The sequence below is a fragment of the Cydia fagiglandana genome, chromosome 23 (assembly GCF_963556715.1).
Source record: "Cydia fagiglandana chromosome 23, ilCydFagi1.1, whole genome shotgun sequence".
Lineage (NCBI taxonomy): Eukaryota > Metazoa > Arthropoda > Insecta > Lepidoptera > Tortricidae > Cydia > Cydia fagiglandana.
This window is the reverse complement of record NC_085954.1, coordinates 6,212,902-6,239,655: the sequence shown is the minus strand read 5'-3', so window position 1 is coordinate 6,239,655 and position 26,754 is coordinate 6,212,902. Positions and strand designations below refer to the sequence as shown.

General features: G+C 35.6%; 3 protein-coding genes across 3 annotated transcripts in view; 1 reads left to right on the top strand and 2 right to left on the bottom strand.

The window, feature by feature from the left end:
* LOC134675911 (thioredoxin-2-like) overlaps positions 1–26,754 on the bottom strand; it is a 50,345-nt gene that overhangs the window by 16,518 nt on the left and 7,073 nt on the right. The window lies entirely within an intron of this gene.
* LOC134676020 (prostamide/prostaglandin F synthase-like) lies at positions 8,616–25,062 on the top strand. Its single transcript, XM_063534336.1, has 7 exons — positions 8,616–8,832; positions 10,728–10,823; positions 11,359–11,467; positions 15,586–15,714; positions 18,689–18,822; positions 23,117–23,188; positions 23,896–25,062. The coding sequence occupies exons 1-7, from the start codon at positions 8,698–8,700 to the stop codon at positions 23,911–23,913; spliced, it is 693 nt and encodes a 230-aa protein (XP_063390406.1). The 5' UTR covers positions 8,616–8,697; the 3' UTR covers positions 23,914–25,062.
* LOC134676019 (ommochrome-binding protein-like) lies at positions 24,310–26,204 on the bottom strand. The gene is made up of 2 exons (XM_063534335.1): positions 24,745–26,204; positions 24,310–24,654 (listed from the first exon to the last, which is right to left on the bottom strand). The coding sequence occupies exon 1, from the start codon at positions 26,191–26,193 to the stop codon at positions 25,273–25,275; it is 921 nt and encodes a 306-aa protein (XP_063390405.1). The 5' UTR covers positions 26,194–26,204; the 3' UTR covers positions 24,310–24,654; positions 24,745–25,272.

Below are 26,754 nucleotides of genomic sequence, written 5' to 3'. Positions count from 1 at the left end.
AGTAATGTAATTAATTGGAGCGGTAGATTAAACCAGCCAATGATAGCTGCTGGAAATAACTGAGTCATTAACTATGCGTCATATGTGTAGTGCAAACTTAACTGACCTATAGTAGACCTTATGTTGTGGTAATAAGAATTAGGAATGGTCAGGGTCGGTGGTACAGGAATGAAGTCAATAATTCAATTGATTATTAGATTAATTGTAGGTAATATTCACGTCACTACATCATGGATTCATGGCGTATTCCAAGATTGTAAATCCAAAGTGACCTATAGTATACCTTATGTTGTGGTAATAAGAATTAGGAATGGTCAAGGTCTGGTAAAGAAATGCAGTGAATAATTCAATTATCTGATTAATTGTGGGTAATATTCGCGCCACTCCATCTTGGCGTATTCCAAGATTGTAAATCCACTAGCGACCCGCTCTGGCTTCGCTCGGGTTAACAAATACACCTAAACCTTCCTCATGAATCTCTATTGCGAACAAACATACAAACACACAGATGCGGCAGGGGACTTTGTTTTAAGGTGTAGTGATTAGAACAGAACAGATTTAGTACAAATAACTCATCGCGGATGGGAGGAAGATATTAAAATGATTGCAAGCGGAGTAAAGGAGTGATACAGCCATTTGCAAGAAAACTAGAAGCATATGCTCAACAGTGGCACGTACTTGTTGCAAGTCGAGTTTTTTAATATCACTTTGGTGGAGAACAAGCATACTGGCCGCCTGATGGTAAGCAGTCACCGTTGTGTAGTGATATAGGCTGACAGCAAATTGATTACTGTGTGACTACGACTAGTAATAGCAGAGATATATATAACTCCGTATAAGATAAATAAAGTCTAAGAAAAAACGTGCCTCGGACGGCCAAGGAAAAGTCATTCTCGAATAGATGGCGCCATTACCTTTGGCCTATTCTCGGCTAGATGGCGTTAACGACACCGTTTGGTATTGAACAATTTTAACACATATCAGTGAAAGAACATGCGTCAGTATGGAACAATAAAAATTAAGAATCATTTATCCGTAAACATATTTTGATTATTTTATACATTTTCAATTTTATTTTAAGTTTTAATTGTGTGTCGACAGATGGCAGTAAATGTACCGTGACTACAAAATTGACAATGACAGGACCCCTCTATACTATCTATTCTTTTTGGTAATAGTCAGACCATGCTTATGGAGGTATACAAGAAAAATATATACAATGTTAAGAAATATTACCATGACTTTAGGTATTCACTGCGAAAAGATGCTGCTTTCACAAGCCACTTTTTTATGTGAAATGGAGCCATTAATTTATTTTAAGAATTTACAAATTTACACTTTAATTTTGCAGAAATATAGAACATGAAAGATAATTTGACAGGTGGTTTTTTTTAAATAAAATTTCAAAGAGAACAAACACACAAAAAGTATGACTTAATTGAAACCTACTTACTACTTAGTTCCACACATGTAGTTAGCTACATACATGTGGGAACTTCTAACAGTTCTAACAATAGGCTATTTTGACAGCCATTATAAAGATTATTTAGTACTTTAATACTAAAATTAAATTCTAAGTGTTATAAAAACTGTGTGTAGGTAGGTACCTAAAGATTTTTTATAATAGCAATTACAACTCCTCACATAGTGTATAGCACAAAACAAGGTTACAGTATTAATAAGTGAAGTGGCGCCGTGCAACGAGCGTAGTTAAACGAATAGATGATTAATGTTATAATGTTACCTATAATCTATCGATACCAACATCGCTATATTTCAATAAAGATAATTACAGTTACCCTCAGAGTTGTACGTGGATAAGTAACCAAAACGAGAAGACCAAATGCAAATGAGCGACTAATTGAGTAGGCTATTAAACGCTTAAACAACTCTCAGGCGCGGAAAACAGTAAAAAAATAACGACGTCAGTCAACAAATTACTTAAAATATGGGTAGACATTTTCATAAATTAAACGTGTTAACGCTATAAATATACGTGTATAACTCTGGCGTAAGGAAATTGATCAAGAAAATGGTACTTACAGAAACTTGTGAGAATGTAACTGGAATAATCACACCAAACCACGCGGTGACACAATCGCTAGTCGCTGAGGAAGTGTCAGTCAAACGGTCAGTGTTGCCAACTTGGATTTTGAAAAATGCTAGACTTATGCCAAAATTATGCCAAAGTTTTTTGGAATACGCTAAACAATATGCTAAAATGTCACTTGAAAATAGGCATTTAAAATAATATGGTGTCTAAAAATATTCAGTAAAAAACAATTAATTGTCTGATCAAATCTGCAAAACGGAACTCAAATATTTCAATCAAAGAATATAATACTCACTAGGAAAAGAACGGTAACTCCATACAATAAAATGTCCCCAACCGTTTATACGTTTATACTAGTGGCGCCGTCTTTGTGTACCAATGGAACTAAAGTTGACAACTGGTTTAGCCTGGCGGGTATTGGTAGGTAGTAATTCTGTTCATAAACATATTTGTTATCTTCATATCACGAAATATATGCAAGATGCAAATATTACCCCTTGTTTGTGGTATTATCAATTGATTTAAATAAAAGGCATGTTTATGTTTATAACATTATATATATTATTTATTAAAAAATGTTTTACATATAAAAATATACACTGAAAACTGGCAACTGGCAACTTAATAAAAAAATAGACATTAATAAAGCGCATTCACAAAGTTTTCAGTACCTTTTATACAAATAACATTAGGCATGCCTACCTATTACACTTTACACACAGATACACTACACTTTACACACGGCATTTTACACAGATTTCCAACTTGTATTCATACATTTCTTCACGGTTAATTAATACGCTTTCCAGATGCGTTATGACTCGGTTCCTTCTGAACCCACTAAAGTTGTAAATTTCACTCTGGCTGCTTCAACAGCCGTTGCTCCGCATTTAGCACATTTTCTATGTGCATTGCTGTAATCCATGTAGGTACAGACTTACAGTCTTAAGTCACAGTATAATAAAGAGTACTAACGTACAGTATGGACACTCCCTGCCTCCCGTTGAAAGTGCCGCCCACCCGCTCTCGGTTACCTCACAGTTACCGGCTGGCAAGGACGCGACGACGCGGTGCGCAGAGCGGAGGCCACGTAAAATATTCAAATATTAAACAAATATTTACAAAACCTATCAGATCACACTGAAAACAACACAATATCTATATGAACAAAAGATCATGTTTTCAACTTACGTAATATTTTGTTGGCCTGATTTCCTTACAAACATTTTGTTACTTCGTTTATACCGATTCAAAATAGGAAACTATTGTATAAATCGAGCTTAGATACCCACCTTACAGCATATTACGATTCTTATTTATTCCTAATTCGTGCAATAAGTTTTGAGTCACTGAGGTCATCGAACTTGACAACAAAATGGCGAGAACCCTCACACGTCTTATCTCACTCACACAAGCATACTACGCGTTCACCTACACGAGCTTAGCTGTCCGCGTAGGAACGCGTTTGTTTCATACATTTGATCGCCAGTGTCCGGGGTGTGCTTAAGTGGTACGTAGCGGTACACGTTGTATGTATTATTTAAAGAGTTAATAAATAAAATTTTCGTTATGAACTTTAACCACAGCAGTTGGACAGAGTCATTGACAAATATATTTTTTATTATGGTGGGTAGACGTACCTATCCTCCATATTCTTCTGTATTCAGTTATTCAGAAGTAGGTTGGCCGACATCTATTGGGGGGATTTTAGTATAAGTGGATTTCTGAACAAACTGTCTGAAGTGTTCCAACTAAGTTTTATTAAAAAAAGAAAGAAAATTAAAATAAAAAACGAACAAAAACTCAATTGGATTACACGAGGTATAAAGACAGCAAGTAAAATGAAAAGAGTCTTATGTAACATTAATAAATCATTTTGTGATAATTCTATTTTAGTTTACCGAGATAAATATATTAATTTGTTCAGGAAAATAGTTCGGCACGCAAAAAGACTGGCGGTTCAGGCTGAAATAACTCAAGCTAAGGGATCTTCTAAAGGCATATGGGATGTTGTAAATAGGCGTAGGAATAAATCGAATGGCATAAACCGCAAAAAAATTGTATTGAAGGTTAACAATAAAATTATAGAAGCACCTCAAGACGTTGCTAACATATTATCCAATCGTTTTGATCAAAATAATACTATGGCTACGGGTGATTTGTCTGCGGCAAGACACTGTCTAGAGCTGTACAATAATATTCATTACCAGGATATGACTTGGTGGCCGGTCTCACCCTTTGAAGTAGAAAAAACCGTAGTATTGATGCAAAATAAAAAGTCATCTGGGTGTGATGAGATGCCTATCACAATTTTTAAACAGTCTATTGATTTACTTTCGGAACCACTAGCTCAATTTTTTAACCAATGCTATGAACTGAATATGTTTCCGGATCAGCTAAAACTAGCCAAGGTAGTGCCTATATATAAGAAAGGTAATAAGACAGACCCAATTAACTACAGACCCATATCACTTCTTCCAGTACTTTCAAAAGTCTTTGAAAAAATCATTAAAACTCGTCTTCTTAGGCATCTTGAAGAGAATAATATAATAAGCCCCAGACAATTTGGATTTCAAAAAAATATAGGCACTACAGATGCTATTAATTACTTAATTGATGATGTGATTTCGAAAATCCATTGTAAAAAGAGAGTTGTTGGCTTATTCCTTGATCTAAGTTCTGCCTTTGACTCCGTGGACCATGATATACTCCTGAAAAAACTGGACTTCTATGGAGTTAGGGGCAAAGCTTACGGTCTACTACGCAATTATCTGCAAAACAGAAATCAGTATGTAGAGATCAAAGATATACATTGCGGCTGTGAGAGATCAACTAAGTCTGATCTATTGAAGGTTGGCAGAGGGGTACCGCAAGGGTCAATTTTAGGCCCTATGCTATTTAACATATTCACAAATGATATCATCAATTATGTTTCCAATGTGGTGCCGAACTGCAATATAATAATGTTCGCTGATGACACCAATGCCGTTATACATGCTGATCACGTAGTAGAACTAAATGAAATAGTTAATTTTGCTTTAAACACCTTCCAGCAATGGTTCACAATTAATAATCTCTGCTTGAACACAGACAAGACCCAAATAATGTTATTTAACCAAAACTCCAAAAAAACTGACAGATTTCACATCATTATGAACGGATCCACTATAGACATAGTTGAAAATGTTAAGTTCCTTGGCATACGTCTCGACTCAAAGTTAAACTGGGTACAGGAGCTGGAAGCTATTGAAAACGTAGTTAATTCTGCCTGCTACGCCTTGAGAAGCCTCAGAGACGAAATTAGCGTAGATCAACTAAAAATAGTATATCATGCTCTAATTGAATCAAAATTGCGGTATAGCATTATGTTCTGGGGTAACAGTTTTAGATATAACGTGAACAGAGCTCTAACCGCTCAAAAAAGGGCAATAAGAACCATATTTCGCATTCCACCGTGGGTCTCTTGTAGGCAATTTTTCCTTAAGCTTGGTATACTTACCGTGCCCTGCTTATATGTACATATACTGCTTACGGACCTTGTCAAACACAAGCAAAGATTTGAAACGCATGAAGAAGAGGAACTGCGTTTTCTCACACGCACTAAAAATTTGAAAATTCAATTTCGCCCTACTTCACAAATTGAGGAGCACTGTGTGAGACATCAGGCTGTTAAGTTATTTAATAAACTGCCTCAGCATTTGAAAAATATTTCCAAGTATACTATCTTTAAGCAAAAACTGAAGCAATACTTATTAAGAGGTTGTTTTTATAGCTTGGATGAGTTATTTGATACTGATTTAGTTTAGTTAGTGTATAATCTTTGAATGTCGTCCTATATATAATGGCTAAAATATGTTACTATATAGTGCTTACTATTATTGTTATTATTATTTTCAAATGTTGTTTATTCTAGTGTATTTTATTGCAATTGTATTTTATGTGCATTTCAAACACAATCTTGTATTGTTGATGAATAAATATGATATGATATGATATGATATATTTTATGAACATTGATAAAGACAGTTGGAAGCAAATATTCATTATAAAACTTAATCGCATGTAATTAAGTTTTAAGCGTTTTAAGTCCCGTTTTATGATTAATATTGTATAAAATTCGTGATAATTTAAATCAGAGTTGGAAGCAATGTTGCTGTAGAAAAATGTTTTTATTTTTATTACTCGCAACTTTTTCCCGGAGGCCAACGCACACATAGAAGCTTAAGGCGCACACATGCGCAATTATTTGGGGACATAACTTTCTTAGGAAGTGAACAGGCCTTGATGTCAATCCACGAAAACATCAGAGGTCAATTTAACTGCATTTATTTGTTATTTTAAAAAAATTACACATATCGCCGTGTGCCTGCTACACTGCCACATCTCAAAAAACCGTTTTTTCGAGAAATCGCGTCTCAAAGTTGTGAGAGTATAGTTCAGGGTGTTTAATAGGATCTTACTCCTTTAGTTTTAGGTCTATGAATTTAAAATTTAGCTTTTTTTTACTCGGAATGATATAACCCTCCTTATGACCATGCCACTTTTTAAAAGAAATGTATATTTTTTAAGACACAAGGCCCTAAAGACAGGTATTTAGAGTTGTGGCCGTATTGCAGAAACGTTATTTAAAGATTTTGGGATGCGGCCAAATTTAAACACAAAATTATTGGATAAAGGTTACCATGCAAATATAAATAAAAACACCAAAATAGTTAAAATCCCTTTATTTTATCAATTTTGATAGGAACAAGATCACTGTACGCGATAATATGTGTAACTCAACTAATTATTATTTTCTAGGACGCAACTCAAAAGCTTCATTTAAAACGTGTGCTATATAGCCACAACTCAAAAGGGCCGTCTGAGGGCCTACCGCGAACCACGTTCGACGTGTTGCCTCTTTGTCGCACTTATAAATTCGTAGGTAAGTGTGACAGGAAGGCAACACGTCGAACGTGGTTCGCGGTAGTCCCTCAGTTCATGTGCGAACGCCGCGGGAGCAGGCGGCAGACTGGTAAGTGGCTGTATTGCAGGGAATCGTCTGACAATTTATGGTCAAATGCATAAGGCCACTTGTGAGAAAAAGGCTCTTAAAGACCTTTTTTGCTATGGCTCTCGAAATAAGGTCGTAAATTGAACAATTTTGAATACGAATCTGCAATAATACAGAAAATTAAAAATTTTGAATTGTGGCCGTATAGCAGGCACACGGCGATATATAGTCTGTCGACGTCCATCCGCCCACAAAAGTCAAAATTCATGTGAAAATATGATCCACATAAGGCGATGGCGCATATTGTTGCTGCCAAGTTGGTGCAAATTTGGCTTAGACTAAATTATACTAAAAAATATGCCAGATGCTAAATAGAAAATTATGGTGCTAAAGCGAGTGAAAATATGCCAGGTCTGGCATCATTTATGCCAAGTTGGCAACACACCAAACGGTAAAAAAATTTACAAGCGGAAGAGCTGCGTCATTCAATATTTTGACAGTTCTTTGTTTGTCATTGGTTGATTTGGTTGATTTGCGTTTATGGAGCAATTTTCCTCCAATCAATCAAGTCGATATCTGCTTGAAGTCAGGAACCACCAATAAGAATTCTCATTGAGACGTTCTACCTTAAAGCTTTAAGGGCTCTACGGACTACTGAGATTGAAACTATACTTGGTCAAGCAGATCTTGTCAGTAGAAAAAGGCGGCAAATTGGAAAAATGTAGGCGCAAAGGTATATCATCCCATAGAAAATTTGAATTTTGCGCCTTTTTTTACTGACAAGATTTGCTTGACCAGCTACTGAAACACCCCCAACTTGTTAGTGAAAAACAGCGCAATATTCAAATTTTCAATGGGAGATCTACTTGACATTAACCCTCCGTGCCTTCATTTTTATGCTTGTTTTATCCACTGATAAAGTGGCTGCGCCAGAGTATATATAGTTTGTCAAAGGACTGTCTCATTTTAACCATAGACAGAGAGAATCATACTATCTTTGTCTTACACTAGTACTACCACCCAAAAGAAAAGGATGAGTATAGTTTTTACTGACTGACAAATTGGTTTGACCAACTATAGTTAGAATGAGACAAAAGTCGACAAGCGTCAAACGAGTTGCCCCTGATCCTTTTCTTTTGGGTGCTATTACTAGTGTAGGACTAAGATATTATGATCCTCTCTGTCTATGATTGAAATGAGACAGTCCTTTGACAAACTATATCTCATTGTGTTCTATAAGTCGCACCAAGAAAAGTTTGCAGCGGGTTTGATAGCCCGCGCAGTGTAAGTGTTATTTACACGTCATAATCTCATAGATGTTTGACGTATAAAATGACACTTGCACTGCGTGGGCTATCAAGTGGCTATCAAAATCGCTGCAGACTTTTCACGGTCTGACTCTATTGATAAGTCGTGGTAGTCTGTGGAGACCTTAATAAATTATTGCAATGGTTTTTGAAAGGCTATGCATCAAGTACATTTCGGACTTTACTCACAAGTCTGTCAAAGTCATTTTGAAAGCTTTGCTTTGACATTGACAAGTCTATGAAGTTTCTTCGCATAGTTCGCATTTTCTTCGTATTCGTTTTATTTACTTTCAGCAAGCAAGTCGGCTAGACCTAAACACAGCACGGTCCGGTTAGAATTGTTAATGCACTCGTTTTTTCGGCGTTGCACATTATTTTTTACTAATAATACTGTACACGTTTATCCTCACATTAACAAAATGTCTGTAGACATCGCAGCAATCGGTGCTCAGAAAGTTAAAGGAATTCCAAGCGGGGAAGTAAGTTTTTCAACTATTTTCATTTTAAGTTTTTCAACTGTAATTAGCTAGAGATTCAAGTGTTATGGAAAAAAGTTTTTGTTATTTTAGAGGCATAATTAAGACGTATCAAAGTCCATTTATTTATTTTTTTCTTTTACGCCAAGGACCGATAAACCGGTTAGGCAAAGGTACCTATTGTTGGTTCATCCACAAATACCTTACATGATACATGATGTTAGCCAATTAAGTTGTGTAATTGATGCCAAGACTACTGATTAGATTGCAAGTAGTAATGGTCTAGTAATTGTGTTAGAAGTACCTAAACTTCCTTGTACGTGGGCCATACTGAAAGTCTCTGGATTCTGATATATGAGACGATTTAGTTTTTCTAAGTTGCCAGTCTAGGAATTTTCTGTAAGCCCTAAGTATCTGTATTAACTGATTAAAAAAAAATCCATAGTCACTAAATCAGCCAAAAAAGCCTAATTATCTTTATCATGTTTTATCTTACTATTAGATTAACCTGTAGTATAGTTTGTTTTTATTTTTAGCATTAGAAAACCAAAACAATGTAAATAATTGTATATAATTCATAAAATATTGCTAAGTACATATTTGCCATGACTTATTTTTTAAAAGTGTTTTTCAATTAAAAGACATGTTAAGATTGTTTACCTTTTATTAATGCTAAAACAAACTACATGGTGTAACATGAGGAAACCTAATAATTTTAACCACGCATTTCTGAGGTCAAAAGAAGAAAGAATGTATTATAAGTTTAGGTCAGTTACGCCAAAAAAATTTTTTTTTCCTTTTGTTTTTTATTTTTTGAGTGTATTTGTACGTAAAAAATAAATGTTATTGGTAAACTTGTCACTTAAAATTGATTTTTACTTTTTTTTCGTAAAACCTACTTTTTGCAAAGTGTTACTTGTAACTTTTTTTTTTGACATCTATCAATAAGGATATTTAGACTATGTCCCAGAGCAGCAACATCACCATCAAAAAGGCCTTTTACACTGTGTATCAATAAAAACTTGTTTTTTTTTTTATTAATACTATCTCTGAAACTAGGCGAATTTCAAAAAAGTTTATAGGACATTTTTGTCTCTAAACATGATCAGGAATATGCGCTGTTAAAATTATTCGGTTTCCTCATGTTCACCGTGTATATTACACCTAAAATTTATTTGATAAAATCAATCAAACAGACATGTTACAAAGTATGATAAGTTTATCTTAGATTAAGTACAAATCCTTTATAGTGTATGGTTACCCAGAAATCAATGGCTTTTTTTTATTATGATATTGATAAGTTTCAGATTTTTCTAAATTAAAGTGATAATAATGTGCTAAAGTATAATCACAAAATAATGAAAAAGGGGGTATTCATTGTTCATATTGCACATTGAAAAAAAATTGTACGAAAAAATTAGGTATTTCATTAGAGTTTCATTATATACCTAACAAGATAATACCTTCAACAAGGTATATTTTTTTAAATATCTGGATTTCATTGTCAATAGCTCTGGAGTTGCAGGTGCCTTTAAAGTACAATGAGTGCTTCTCAACAGGCAGGCTGTATCCTTGTTTGCCACCAACATGGTATAAAAAACCCTAGATGGGGGCAGCATATGCATCTTTGAAAGGCTAGGTGCCTTGAATAAAATAATTATCGCTACACCTTATAAAACAAAGAATCCTGCCGTGTCTATCTGCTTGTATGTTCACGATAAACTCAAAAACTACTGAACAGATTTTCATGTGGTTTTCAACTATCAATAGAGTGATTCTCGAGGAAAGTTTAGGTGTATAATTAGTTAAGGTTTTGTGTAACCCTTGCGATGCCGGGGCAGGTCGCTAGTCATTCAATAATAATAATGATTTGTTCCCTAGTTGTATTATTTTTTCAGTCCGTGGAGTTGAAGAGTTTCTGGCAGGACCAGAACACAGTGATCATTTTCTTCAGACGCTGGGGCTGCGTGTTCTGCCGGCTCTGGGCTAAAGAAGTAAGTGTAATTAAATGTGTCTTTGAGTTTACAGTAGAACCCTCAATAGAGTATTTGAGTACTAGTCAAATCAGTTTATTTTTTCGAATTGTCAAACGATTTTGCTACTATGGAATTTATATGAAATACATACTAGTAAACAATACTATAGTTCGTTTTTTTATCATTAGAAAGAACTTGAAAGAAGGTATGCGATCTTGGCATGTCCTTTAATTGAAAAACACTTTAAAAAATCAATAACGAATACTTATGAAAGCAGAAGAATATAAATGATCTTATTAGATTCGTAATTGTTACATATTTGCCGTAACTTATTTTTAAAATGTGTTTTTCAATTAAAAGACACATCAAGATTGTTTACCTAATTTCTAATGCTAAAAAAAACGAAGTATAGAAATAACAACAAATACTAAAAACGAAATAAAATAAATATTTTAGTGGGGCTCCCATACAACAAACGAGGAAATTGCCTCGCGCGTATGCTCGCTCTATGTGGACCCGGCTATTTACTTATTTATATATTTTTGTTATTTAGCTGGCTCCAATAGCCCCAATTCTGAAGGAGCATGACATCAAGCTGATTGGAGTGGGGGTGGAGGAGGTGGGATCCAAGGAGTTCGTCGATGGGAACTTCTTTGATGGAGGTATTTTATTATTTGTTTCAGCCTAATCAGAAAAAATAAATTGAACAGATGATCTACTGTTTAAGGTAACCATAGACTAGGAATCCTCTAGACCGAGTTTAGAGCAATTATTTCATGCAACCGATGATGCCAAATTTGCGGTGGTGCGCGGGACGAGGTGAGCGAAACCCCGTGCCGTGATTGGCCCGTTCAAAGACACGGACGTCACACAAAGACACTTTCGACTCGAACATGGAGTAAAATTACCGTATGCGTGGCAGAGGGGGTAGCGCGACTATGCTCAGTCTGGAGGATGTTTTGTCTGTGAAGGTAACGAACCAAACTGTTGTTTTTATTATGATATGGGCGGCAAATGAGCAGGCGCATCGCCTGATGGTAACCGATTACAGTCACACGTGGACACCCTGGTATCTGGGCATTTTCCTTTTAACTTTTAGTTTAACCTCTAGCCCCCCAGAGACCTATAAAAAGGTTTCGTGTTCCATTCTAATTTGAACTTTGTGTTGAAAAAATAAAATTTCATTTTGCTTGGCAAGGTTTCACGTATGGGCGGTTAAAGGTTAAAGCGCAACTGAGTCCAACAACGTGCACACTGCTAAATAATCGTGATTCTTTAAATTTAACGATAGGTATTTAAAAAAGGGGGCCGCTACGTACTGTATTTTGTATTTAAGTACATTTTGAATACATCAAACTAGTTATTATGTTGCTGGATTCGTCGATCTATGAACTCGAAACAAAAAACGGCCGTTTTAACTTTGGACGCATACGGACGGACTAATTTCGACGGACTTAAATACAACAAAATACAGTACATAGCGGCCCCCTTTTTTAAATCATCATCATCATCATCTCAGCCATAAGACGTCCACTGCTGAACATAGGCCTCCCCCTTTTTTGGGGGGTGCATGCCATAATCGCCACGCTTGGCAGGCGGGTTGGCGATCGCAGTCGAGTACACCGAATTTGAGGGACGCTGCTGCCCGTCCACCGGTGGTCTTGGACGTGGTTTAAGGACATACCCGGGTCCTGGACGTAGTTTAAGGACATACCCGGGTCCAAATAACTATCGTTAAATTTAAATAATCCCGATTATTTAGCGGTGGCGCTAGTGTGCACGACGCACGTTGATGGGCTCTTAAGTGTTTCAGCAACGTCTAACCGTCACATTCCTGACAAAATGTATGGAATTTGACATTGACCGTCAGTTTTGTCACGATTGCTAGCCGACCATTAATGGTACACAGTTAAATGAAAATGCCCATCTACCTATCATTTTTATTTTTATTTTTTTTTATTTATTCAAACAAAATTTATACAGTCTGACAGTATAAACCAAATCTTATACGCTACGGTCATATCATAAATATCGAAACTTTAAATTTTTTCTATCTTTAGAAAACACTCAAGTACGTAATAGGTAAGTACATACATGAGTAGAAACACTAATACAAATTTAATTTTATAACCCTACAGTTTATGACTGACTTGTATACAACTACTAAATATTTATTTTGTTAACAAGAGCTATGGTTACTATAACCTCTAGCCGCCCATACGTCAAACCTTGCCAAGCAAAATGAAATTTTATTTTATCAACACAGAGTTCAAATTAGAATGGAACAGGAGACCTTTTTATAGGTCTCTGGGCGGCTAGAGGATAACTTACTTTTACTCTTAAAGACTAATAAGCTATGTTTCTTTAAAGAAGTTTCGATCGGTTGAAAGTGCATACTAAGTAAAGCATTATCGACTTTCTGCCATTGACATAGAGTTTAATTCACTTAACTCGTAGCATGTATGGAAAAAGATTTCACAGAACGAAACCTAGACTATGAAATTAGGGTAAACTACACAATGATTGGCCTATTACACAATTTTCACATAACCACCTTTGAAGTGCCCTATTCTAGAATGAAAATAACCAATCAAGTCTGGAGACTAATCATGTGGTTAGTCGCTTTTAAATATTAAAACGCTTCTAGGTCACCTTTATTGATATTTCTTTTTAATTTTCAAGGGCATATCACGGTTAACTCAGGTTTAAATAAATAAATAAATATTAGGGGACATCTTACACAGATCAACCTAACCCCAAACTAGAGTTTCTTTTTTAGCATTACAAAAGAGGAACCTAAATAATCTTGACGTGTCCTTTTATTGAAAAAACACTTTTGATAAATAAGTCATGGCAAATATGTAACAATTATGAATCACATACGATTTAGTCTTTTGCTTTTCATAAGTAATACTTACTGATTTTAAAAAGCGTTTTTCAATTAAAAACCACGTCAAGAACAGAAGAACACGTAGTATTTTTCTAATACTAAAAAAACGAACTTCAAGCAAAGCTTGTACTATGCTACTATGGGTGCTAGGCGACGATATACATACTAGATAAATACATACTTATATACATAGGAATTTATCTATAGGTTTATCTTTAGTTCAGCGGAAAATATTTTTTATTATTGTATTATTGCACCTACCAATGATAAATTGGTCAATCAACTTATCATTATATAAATATGAGTTACTAACTTCTGCCCGCGACTTCGTCTGTGTGGTATGATGATGATTGATAAAAACTATCCTATTTCCTTCCTCGGGCCTCGAAACAAATCCACACCATTTTTCATCTAAATCGGTTCAGCGGTTTAAGCGTGAAGAGGTAACAGACAGACACGAGTTAATTTCGCATTTATAATATGTATATATATATATATATATACAGGTTGGCCAAAATATAAGTGCATTCAAAGGGAATTTAGCCTTTGCTTAGAGGTTTTCGGATTATACTGAGCAACTTTTACTATGGGACCAACCTCAAATCCCTCCCATAGAAAATGCACCAGCCAAAATGTATGAAACAGCCAAATTTTTTTTTGGATAGTTTTTTTGAACATAATTATTATTCCACGAAAACGAAGTTGCGGGTAGAAGTTAGTGCCATAACCCTCAGAAATAGTCGCAAATATTAATCGCCGGGTCACTTGCAATAGTTTCAAACATAAATACCGTATACTATTATATAACACCCAAAATATGACGAATTCTTTGAGCGGCGTGTTACCGTAATGTAAATGTAACAGTAATTAAAACGTAATCGTAACGTTAAACGTATTAAGTAGATATTGTAAACTATAATTATGTAGTGTTAATAAGTGATTTTTTATATTATGTTAATAAGTGATGTGCCTGCTGCATGCTAATTAGTATTAATGCTACCCAAACTGGTATGTACCCATGTCCGAGCTCACTGTTTATAAATTTAAATAATATTAAGTTAGTTATACACATATTTCTCGTGTAAGTGAAATGTAATTTCTTATGAGAAATAAATATCTTTAAACCGAAATATTTAGCGGCGACATTAATACCATCAACTACCCTTATTTCTTTCTTTTTCGCACTAGGCCAATTTAAACATTTAACTTCTTTACTCTTAACTTTTTCTTATTATATCCCCATGTTTTTGTTATGTTATATGGTGGTAGGCCTCAACACATTTGTTATCTTTTAGTTCAATTATATTTATTTCCTCCTGTTTGTGTTATCAATTTTAATTTTCTTGTTATTAGTTTTAAGTAAGTGATAAGTTAGGTCCCCACCGAAAATCAGCGCTGCGGCTTACCGTCGTAGCATTATGCTGAGTGGGGGTCCTATTTAACGTCTATGTCTCGATATTAAATTTGTAATTTAAGTTGTTGGTTTGACGTAAATAAATGTATTTTCTTTCTTTCTTTCTTTCAATAATTTGTTACACAATGAAGGCCGCAAAAATATGTGACACGCTCTTTTGGGTCTACGAATAAGATCGTGTCAAATAATTTTGCGGCCTACGTTGTGTAACATATTATTGCAGGTGACTGTACTTTAATGACTGATGTGCCACGTGCCATCGCCAGTTCATAAATGACAGTTTCCTTTATATCCTGTGAAATTTCCGTGAATATTTCCAATCTTCTGGAAACTTTCCGCGACTTGTACAGTCAGCTGTAGAAATAGTAGAAGGGGAGGGGGGGCTTCTAATAAATTTCTATGTAGGGGGGTCAGTTTACTCTGCGACTGACTGTAAATCTGCTACACTGTGTAATGTGAATTCCTGTGAATTCCAGACTTGTACTACGTGGAAGATCTTTCGACCTATCGTAACCTGGGCTTCAAGCGTTTCAACACAGTCAGCATTTTAACCTCGCTCTTGTGGAAGCAGTCGAGAGAGGCCATCTCGAAGGGGAAGAGCATGGGTGAGTCTTGTAAATGCCAGACCTACGTAGACCTGTCGAACTATCGGTTGGGCTTCAAGCGGTCCAACACCGTCAGCATTTTAACCTCACTCTTGTGGAAGCAGTCGAGAGAGGCCATCTCTAAGGGAAAGAGCATGGGAGCGTTTTATTGTAAACGTAGATACGGCAAACATTTAAGAAGAAAGTAAAATGAAATTAAAAAATTAAATGAAAAATCTTCTTAACCAATCCTAAACATGGTTTTAAACACTTGCGTCTTGCTTTGCGTCAACAGAATGTAGGAATAATGACAATGCGCGTACGCGTAATATAGTGTCATATACTTTACTTTAGTTAGATGATATGAATCATATCATCATCAGAGATGTGACTTATTTGAAATACTTGTATTTAAAATGCAAATACAAAATGCAAAATACCTATTTTGTATTTTGTATTTAAATACCTTTTGAAGAAAACTATTTTGTATTTTATTTGAAATAGTTTTTGGGACCTATTTTCTATTTTCAAAATACAAAATACTTATACTATAGTATTTTGTATTTTGAAAATAGTAGCTACCTACTATAGTAGGTAGGTAATGTAGGTAGGAGTTACAATTTCTTCTGATGTTACAATCCTGGCAACTCTCTCATTCTTTTAACATGGAACTGTTGAATCTGTTTAGTAACGTCGCACATGACCACAAGTGTAGCGAGTGGTTAAAAAAGTGGAATCTTGAGTGTTGCGAGGGTTTCAAGGCACGAGAGGAGGACAAACTTTTCTGCCCTGGTGAAACACAAACGATACGTTTTCATCACACTAACGAGAGGCATTATACTAGCTGTAAAACATTACAAATTAATGCTTTAAAAGTTGGCCATTAAAAACCATCATCCATACCTACATCCTACCGGTTAATATGAGCAAACAACTAGAAATTTGCACTTTAGATAGAGGATTGATTTCAAAGAATAAAGAGAGTCTTTTCAACTCTGAAATTCCGAGTAATACTTTTTAATTCAGACTAGGTATTCACTACTCAGAGTACCTTTTATCGTAAAGTATTTGTATTTTCAAAAAGTATTTTGAAAATACCTATTTTGTATTTTGTATTCAAATACAAATTCAAAAACTATTTTGTATTTTGCATTTGAAATAGTATTATCAGGGAAGTATTTGTATTTTATATTTAAATACTTTTTATAAAGTATTTTTCACATCTCTGGATATGATCTAATGTAACATGGGTGTGCGGCTAATTCATTGCGGGTAATGCTGCGTTTATCGCATAAAACAATCGTGGGCTTACGAATCGGTGAATCCATATAATCCCAAGTTTATACGTAAACCTGCAAGACCTGTTTAACCCAGCGGAGAAACTAAACCTTATTGAAGTTAGACTGGTTTCCACGCGATGTTTTTTCTGAAAACTCATTGGTAGAGAAGAGTCGTAAAATGTATTACGAGTTTAGAGCAATTATTTCATGCAACCGATGATGCCGAAAATGCGGGGGTGCGCGGGACGAGGTGAGCGAAATCCCGCGCCGTGATTGGTCCGTTTAAAGACACGGACGTCACACAAAGACACTTTCGACTCGAACACGAGGATGGAGGAGGATGTTTTGTCTGTGGTTTCCATATAATCCACGACTCTCTTTCCACACAGACTCTACGATCCTTACATTCCTTACTTCGAAGACACGACCTCCGGATTGAAAGTTGCACGCTTTACCACTACGCTACCAATGCTTCTTCTTGTTTGTGTTTAATCACGAATTACATGTCATTGTGAATGTCAACATGTCTTTCGTGATTAAATAGAACTGAGGTAATAACAGCAGTTAGGCTAGTTAGCATTATTTTATTGTCCAATTAAAAACGTGGCAATTAGATGTAACATTTATGTTTAACGAATATAGGCGAACACGCGTTTGTATTATAAGTAAAAGCAGGCGTGGCTCACTCCGCGATTTCGTCGCGTCGCTACAAGTACATGCGGCCCACACCAGTTTTGGTGTCTAGCAGAAGTAGTTGCCGCGCACCGCTACAGAACGGAGGCCTGCTCGCGCTGCGCCACCTAGCGGTCATATCTGTTAGACGCGTTTAGTTAGAGAGTGAACCTTCTGTACCTAGTACTATTATTTATTCTGTTTTAAAAGTTAAAATATATAACCAACCAGGTATCCGAACCGATACGGTCGGCGACGGACTTCAAAATGGCGGCGCTATAATTGTACAAAATGGCCGACTATCCCTCCACTTCGTGCAAAGCGGCCCGGCAGACCATTTACCGAATTTGGACGTTTTTAAGGTTATTTTGTAATTCGTAAGAGGGAAGTGGACGAACGCTTCTTCCATGTAGTCCCCATTATCCTCTCTGGATATTGTCATTGAGGAAAAAACATTCCTACACATGGCTACAATTTCATATATTCACTAGCGACCCGCCCCGGCTTCGTACGGGTTAAAAAACTAAACACCTAAACCTTCCTCAAGAATCACTCTATTGATAGGTGAAAACCGCATGAAAATCCGTTCTGAAGTTTTTGAGTTTATACGAACATATAAACACACAAACAGACAGACGCGAGACGCGGCGGGGGACTTTGTTTTATAAGATGTAGTGACCATGGCGCAAGCCTACTTTTTGAAATTTTTCGATATTTTGGATATTTTACAAAATTTGTTTTTCGCTTCTAAAGGGGCCACTCCAACAACAACAGTCCGCCGGACGGTATCGGCCTGTCAGTTGTTCGGAACTGTCAAAATTTTGTTCTAACTGACAGACCGATACCGTCCGGCGGACTGTTAATCAGTGGGCCTCTTTACTCTAATCTAAAAAATCAAACAGAAGAGCATATCTATTTAACTATAGTTAATTATCCATAATGTAAGAACATTATCCATAATGTTAATTCCCTGAGAGGATAATGGGGACTACTGTTCGGAAGCGGTCGTCCACTTTCCTCTTTAAAGTAGATTTGTTGTTTAGATCTTGGCGGGGATCTGAAGGGGGATTGGGTGCAAACTGGAGGGGCGCTGTTGGTCAAAAAGGGGGGTGAAGTGGTGAAGCATTTCGTTCAGACCGGGCCGGCGGAGCATTATCCTAATAAGGATATTTTGCAGGTATGTCGTAATGTTCTTTTACGGTTCATATTACCGCACTATGCGGTAGTTAGGTACCTTATATAACCTTAAATAGTATACAGGGTGCTTCCTGTAACAGGAGCAATAAATTAAACTAAAGGCTGTACTCATTTTAATTTTTAACAAGCAGAAACGTCTGCGAACGATGCTATTAAGCTTAGAATAAATTTAAAAGTGGAAAAATGCTCAAGAAGTGTGTGGAAGTGTGCTCAGATGGCAGAGCGCTGGAGTATCGATCCAGAGGCCGTGAGTTCAAGTCTCACCCAAGACAGTAATTTTTCCACTTTTAAATTTATTCTAAAGGCTGTACTCCTCAAACTGATATTTGAACAGCAACTTTTAAAAATTATGAATCCTTTAGACTTCCTCTTTTTCATACTAAATAAATATTGCCTTTTAGTCATATGCCTTATGGGAATATAGTTCAGAGCCGGAAACTGCTACCAACTTTTAGTATGTTGTTGGGCATGGCATTGGGTCTCCAAAACTGCCGGGAGACGGCGGAGCCGGCCATCTACTTCAGCGGAATGACGTCATCAAAATGACTCCCGCTTCGTTGCGAATATTGCATACTGCACCCAAATTATGCATAGCACATACACGTGTGGGGTATTAAATGAAAGCTAATTAAATAAACTATATTTTATTCATACAAAGTGTATCAAAATATGCAACAGTTTAAGAGAAATTTACAAAATAATAAAAATCACGTAAAAAAGTATTCGATTATTTGGGTTTTACAACCAAACCAAAAGTCGGACGATAAAGCAATGTACTACAACATTAAAGATGACGTCTCAAGCCATACACTGATATCAATAAAATCAAAATTGGACCAAATATGTGGAAATTATGCATCAAAATGTAGATATTCGCCCATACAAAGGCATAAAAGTTAACAAAATCAAAATTGGTCATTTTCAGGATAATCCGCATAAGCTTCTAGTATGTTATTAACAATATGACCTGGAGTCTAAAACTGCCGGGAGACCATCTCTGTTGTTCCTCAGTTACAAATAATGACGTCATATAAATAATCACTGCCGAATTTCGTAAAATGTAAATTATAGCTATACCACGAGTCTCACATACACGTGAGTTACATGTAACGAAAGGTTATTAAATGTATTATGATTCACCTAAACATTGTTTGTAAAAAAATGTACGGTTTCAGAACTAGAAGCAACGAAATACCACTTTTTATGGAAAAAGTAGATATGTATCAATTTTATAGCTAAACTAAAACCTTCAAAAAAATTTTGCGTATAACATTTGAAAAACTTGTTATTCAACTATATATCACAATTTAAATTTTACATTTCCGACAAAAACTGTGGAAGTTGTGGAAAAAAAAACTAAAGCGCCCCAACAATTCTACCTTAATGCGCTCATATTATGCAAAGAATAGTTCTATTTATCGAGTATTAAATGAATGAACATTACATAAAATACATGAAAACGACATTTTTAAATGGAACCTTAATTAAAAAAATAATAATTTAGTTGATAAGTAAGCAAAATACTGTTTCTTTAAGTACCTAATCTCCTCCTTTCAAAATCGGTTAAAAGTGGCTTTTGTGACCTGGGCTACAAAGACAAATAAATTGACACCTCATTTATCAAAATCAGTTCAGTTGTTTCATGTAAAAAATACATAATTACATACGTAGATAGCAGTTCCTGCTGTAGTTGCGGTAAATATTAATATGAAATAGACTCTTATTGTCATGGCTTAACGCTACATTATTAGAGAAATGTAAAGTTACATGCCAGTAAGTAGGCACATGCCTAATACAAAATGCCTTATCGAGGTAAATGCCCTATCAGTTCACTTAATGCGATACATTATTATATATTTAAGCCTCGATTAGCCTTGTACATACATACATCACTGGCTCAGTGACCCAAAGCAAAGAGGATCTTGGCCTCTGGCACAAAAGAGCGTCACTCTGCCCTATTCTGCGCCACTTCGCGCCAGTTGGGTATTCTTATAAAAGTGGAATATTGAGTGGTGCAAGGGTTTCAAGGCTGAGCTGAGAAGGCTGGCAGAATTTTCCCTCTGATCCTCCCTCTGATCATTCGAAGCCTCCATAAGGCATCTTGCTAACTCATCGAGGCGACGCCCGCTAGGCCTGCTAACATCTACGGCCTGAGAGTTTCAACGTTAGATGCCAAGCCACGCCAGGCCATAATAGTAAAGGTCTAATTATTGAATTTTTATTTTTTGTCCGACTACGGCAGAATTTGCTATCTATGCGTGCATGTGTAGGTACCGTTTGCATGAAACTACTGAACTGATTTTGATAAATGAGGTGTCAATTTATTTGTCTTTGTAGCCCAGGTCACAAAAGCTACATTTTAACCGACTTTGAAAGGAGGAGATTAGGTACTTAAAGAAACAATATTTTGCTTACTTATCAAGTAAATTATTGTTTTTTTAATTATGGTTCCATTCGAAAATGTCGTTTTCATGTATTTTATGTAATGTTCATTCATTTATTACTCGATAAATAGAACTATTCTTTGCATAATATGAGCGCATTAAGGTAGAATTGTTGGGGCGCTTTAGTTTTTTTTCCACAACTTCCACAGTTTTTGTCGGAAATGTAAAATTTAAATTGTGATATATAGTTGAATAACAAGTTTTTCAAATGTTATACGCAAAATTTTTTTGACGGTTTTAGTTTAGCTATAAAATTGATACATATCTACTTTTTCCATAAAAAGTGGTATTTCGTTGTTTCTAGCTCTGAAACCGTACATTTTTTTTACAAACAATGTTTAGGTGAATCATAATACATTTAATAACCTTTCGTTACATGTAACTCACGTGTATGTGAGACTCGTGGTATAGCTATAATTTACATTTTACGAAATTCGGCAGTGATTATTTATATGACGTCATTATTTGTAACTGAGGAACAACAGCGATGGTCTCCCGGCAGTTTTAGACTCCAGGTCATATTGCTAATAACATACTAGAAGCTTATGTGGATTATCCTGAAAATGACCAATTTTGATTTTTTTAACTTTTATGCATTTGTATGGGCGAATATCTACATTTTGATGCATAATTTCCACATATTTGGTCCAATTTTGATTTTATTGATATCAGTGTATGGCTTGAGACGTCATCTTTAATGTTGTAGTACATTGCTTTATCGTCCGACTTTTGGTTTGGTTGTAAAACCCAAATAATCGAATATTTTTTTACGTAATTTTTATTATTTTGTAAATTTCTAATAAACTGTTGCATATTTTGATACACTTTGTATAAATAAAATATAGTATATTTAATTGGCTTTCATTTAATACCCCACACACGTGTATGTGCTATGCATAATTTGGGTGCAGTATGCAATATTCGCAACGAAGCGGGAGTCATTTTGATGACGTCATTCCGCTGAAGTAGGTGGCCGGCGCCGCCGTCTCCCGGCAGTTTTGGAGACCCAATGCCATGCCTAACAACATACTAAAAGTTGGTAGCGGTTTCCGGCTCTGAACTATCTCTGCGACCGTTTCCCATAAGGCATGGCACTATTTAATGTACGCTGACATTAGTGTGTTTGACGTTACTTGTCACGCTTTTAACATAACAAAATTTGCAATGCATTGCGTCTTAGAATAAACTTTAAAGTGTAATAAAAATCAAACCATGAGTTATTTTCAAAAGTTGCTGAACAAATGTTGGTCAGTTTGAGGAGTACAGCCTATAGTTTAATTTATTGCTCCTGTTACAGAAAACACACTGTATGTTCCCTACTCCCTTTGCTTTTCCTTAGGGTAATTTCCTAATTTTCGCACTTGCATACTTACAAAAAGCATACATATCCTACAACCAGCGTGCCCAATAGACATGCTTATTACTATACCACCGTTAGATGGGGGCCTAGTCAAAATGGCGATCATTTGCAGAAAACGAAACAATACGCTAATGTCTTTCTGTCACTCTTCTATATTAGCACTAGTACTATATTAGTACGATAGAGACAGCGTTACGTTTCTCCTCGAACGATTGTCATAGATCAGCGGCCGGCAACCTTTTAGCAGCCAAGGGCCACATAGTAGTTAACGAAGATGTCGCGGGCCGCACTTTGGTAATATTTGTGACTTTAGCAGACATTGTCGTTCATCAGTATTACATGCAAAATGACCAGGGAGGCTCGCGGGCCGCAAGCGAGAGGTTGGCGGGCCGCGGGTTGCCGACCGCTGTCATAGATGATGCAGCATTTAATATAGATATATAAGATAAATGATGAAAATATTTTTTCAGGCGTTTGGTTTGGAACATGAGTACAATCCAGAGACCATGGCGAACAAGAAACCAGACGAGAATGCTTGCCCGGTACGTAACATTTAACCCATTCAACGCTAATCACGACACGTTGTCGTTATGCCTGTTCGGAGCATTTTCGATACATACTGGGAAACCCATGTTATCAACTACGATGTAGCGCTACGACCGTAGCTCAGCAATGAATGTGCTAACTAAATTGATACCATGGTGCGTAGCCAACATGCCAATCGTTTACGCTCCGCACCGAACGAAACGCAACTATCACTGTGGCACTAATATGGAAGAGTGAGAGTGATGGAAGAGCGCTGTCGTAGCGCAAGCGATTGTCATCTTGGCGCCCTGGGGGTCCTAGCCAAGATGATAATCGTTGATAAACAAGTGCGAGTCGGATTCGTGCACGAAGGGTTCCGTATTATTACGAAAAAAGCGGGAAAAAATCACGTTGTAAGGGAGCCTCACTTAAATATTTATTTTATTCTGCTTTTAGTATTTGTTGTTATAGCGGCAGAAAATACATCATCTGTGAAAATTTCAACTCACTAGCTGTCACGGTTCATGAGATACAGCCTGGTGACAGACAGACGGACAGACGGACAGTGGAGTCTTAGTAATAGGGTCCCATGTTTACCCTTCAGGTACGGAACCTAAAAAGTATTTTATTTAGTGTTGCTTAATAATGTTGTTTTAAGTTTAAATAAATGCCAATACAGTAGCTAGACTTCCTAATCACCATATAAAAACTTTCCGTTTTTCAGACAGAGGAGAAATCTTAACTTCTGGCAGAAGCTACACTCCATATGGGCGGAGCGTCGTTGTAAGCAAAGGATAAATTTAACACTATAGTTACACATATTGGTTAGTACTAAAAATATGCAATCTATCACATAGTTCGGAATTTTCACAAAATACATTCTATTAAAGAATATAACACTCAAATTAGCAGTCGATTACGCTTAAAGTTATGCATTCGCAGTAGTTTTATTTTTTGACAAACAGAATAAATATTTTTGATGGTAAAGAAATGACAATTGCCAAAGAATGAAATTGTAATGTCGTATAGCGATACATAGAAATGTTAAAACAGCAGTTTGACTACGACATATATAATAACAACGTTTTGAATTATTATATTTTTATATTTCGTAGGCTGAAATAAAAATGTATAATTAAAAAAAAAAAGAAGAATAAGGCTATGTGAAATAGATTTTTTTAAGGCTAACCTCAGAGGTGATTGGGATTTGGGACATATTGGGTCAAAAATATTGCTTTACTAAAATGATTGAAGGGCTATGAGTAAAATTTGGTGATTGTATGAAAAATGTTTAGATTTATAATTGTCTAAATACTTAAGGATTAAAATTATTAAAGGCTTCTTCCTCGTGTTATCCCAGCATTTTGCCACGGCTCATGGGAGCCTGGGGTCCGCTTGAAATATTATTGAAGACTGTGGGAAAAATATTAAATTAAGGTTATAAGAAAAATATACATATATGACGTTCCGCGGCAAAAGGTACCTTATGGCGGCCGGCGCTTACGTCGCATAGCGCCGCAATAATATTGGAGCGACGTTAATAATAGCGTAAGCGCCAACCGCCATAAGGTACCTTTGCCCGTGGGACGTCACATATATAAGGTTTATGTCACGGAATTAAGAGTGTACTTTTAATCACATTTTTTGCCTCCATCGTTGTGGGCTTTAAAGTAAAGGATATCATATAAAATAAAAAATTGTATGTTAATTTTACGAACTGGTTAAACCTAAAACAAGTTCTGAAATAAAAAGTCGGTTGAAAAAATTCGTATCGCTGTTAAAAATATGCTAAAATTTGTATGTATGATGTGTTAAGAATTAAATAATTGTTAAAATATATCATGACAAAAATGTATATTTTGTTTTAAAAATAAAACGAATTGAAATAACATTTACATGTTTATCTTTTGAATTAATTTTTTTTAAATTGAATATAGTATAATTTGGTAATGGTTATATTGGTTATTGTTGGTTTTTACCTAAGTCAGAAGAATGTAGTGAAGTCTGTAGGCGATTTAAAAAACTTAGTAAAAAATTTAATAATTTATTTAAAAAATATGTACAATTGCTTTATCACTTCAGATATTGTGACTTTAAGGTCCTATGAGGCAACCCACACATCTGTAGCGTGAACACTAAGCATTCTTCTCTTCCCCGTAACATTTGAAGATACTTTACAACCTCTATACGTCGGTCTTAGAAAATACAACGCCTGATCTTCATCAAGATATACAACATTATTTAAATTATCGAACACGAATTTCAAAGGTGTTCCACCGTTACCACCAAAGGCTCCTACACTTACAATTCTATCTATAGAATAATCTATCTTATATATACCCGAAGTCGCAGTGTGCGCGAAATATACATTTCCATTCCTATCTGTAGTTAAAATATATATTTGATCAACTAAATCTTCAACTTCTTTAGAATCATGCTTCAAACGATATATAGTCATGTTCGCCAAAAAATATATATCACCATATTTATCTATTACAAAATCTTCTATCATAAAAGACATTAAACTTGAAATAGGTGAAGCTTTTTTTTCTAAAACATTCAAACCCGGTTCAGAATGAATGTTGTAGTATAACTTATCTTTGTACTGCATATGCCAAACTGTAGAATCTTTAAGTCCGTGTAAAACTGTAGTATTTGAAGCTGAATTATATTTGTAAATACCTTTAGGACCAGACATATATACATCTCCGTTAGGAGCCACGGCGCGGGCAAATGAAAAGGTAATATTAGCAATCGTATAAGCTATATCATTGTTTAAATCATATGCTCCAGTGTAGTCTATATTATTCTTAACATAATGGAAATATAGTATGTTTTTTTCCTTATTTCTATCAACGGCAAGTTGTCCAGTTATTTGGTAAGTATCGCCTGTAGATGTCGCTTCAGTGCCGCCGAAGATTTTCGTCCGTTGGTAACACACTCCCATGAAACAGCTGTGACATTTTGATGTTTTCGCGACGATGGAAGATGTAAGTATTGAAAGCAGGAAGATGATCTTCATGTTTTGAACCTGTGAAAGATAAAAATTTGCGTTAGAATTGAGTAATATAATACAAACCAGAGGCAAAAGGAATAGATAGTATAGAGGTATATAGTAAATTTTGTAGTCACAGTAAATTTACTACCATCTATCGACACACGACTAAAACTCAAAACGAAAACATATAAAATTATCAAAAAAATGTATGTATATGGATAAATGATTTTATTATTTTTATATCATTTTGATCCATGTTCATTCACTGATATCCATGTGTTAAAATTGTTAAATATGAAACGGTGTCGTCACGCCATCTAGCCGAGCATAGGCTAAAGGTGTGTGCGGCATCTATCCGAGAATAACTTTCTTTATTTCCGAGGCACGTTTTTTCCTTAGACTTTATTCATCTTATACGAAGTTATATATATCTCTGGTAATACAAACCAGAGGTAAGTAAATGATTTACTTCATACTAAAGTGTCATAATTATGTAAACAAAAGTCACTAGTACGAGTAAATTCATCATTCAGAGACAATTTCAATATGGCGTTTTGTTTACATAAGTATCTAAATATGTAGGTA

Excerpts from the sequence above, each read along its gene's own strand:
- LOC134676019 (XM_063534335.1), bottom strand. The coding sequence starts at position 26,193 with ATGAAGATCATCTTCCTGCTTTCAATACTTACATCTTCCATCGTCGCG.
- LOC134676020 (XM_063534336.1), top strand. The coding sequence starts at position 8,698 with ATGCACTCGTTTTTTCGGCGTTGCACATTATTTTTTACTAATAATACT. Across the intron at positions 8,833-10,727 it reads AAGGAATTCCAAGCGGGGAA|TCCGTGGAGTTGAAGAGTTT; the intron begins GTAAGTTTTTCA and ends TTATTTTTTCAG. Across the intron at positions 10,824-11,358 it reads GCCGGCTCTGGGCTAAAGAA|CTGGCTCCAATAGCCCCAAT; the intron begins GTAAGTGTAATT and ends TTTGTTATTTAG.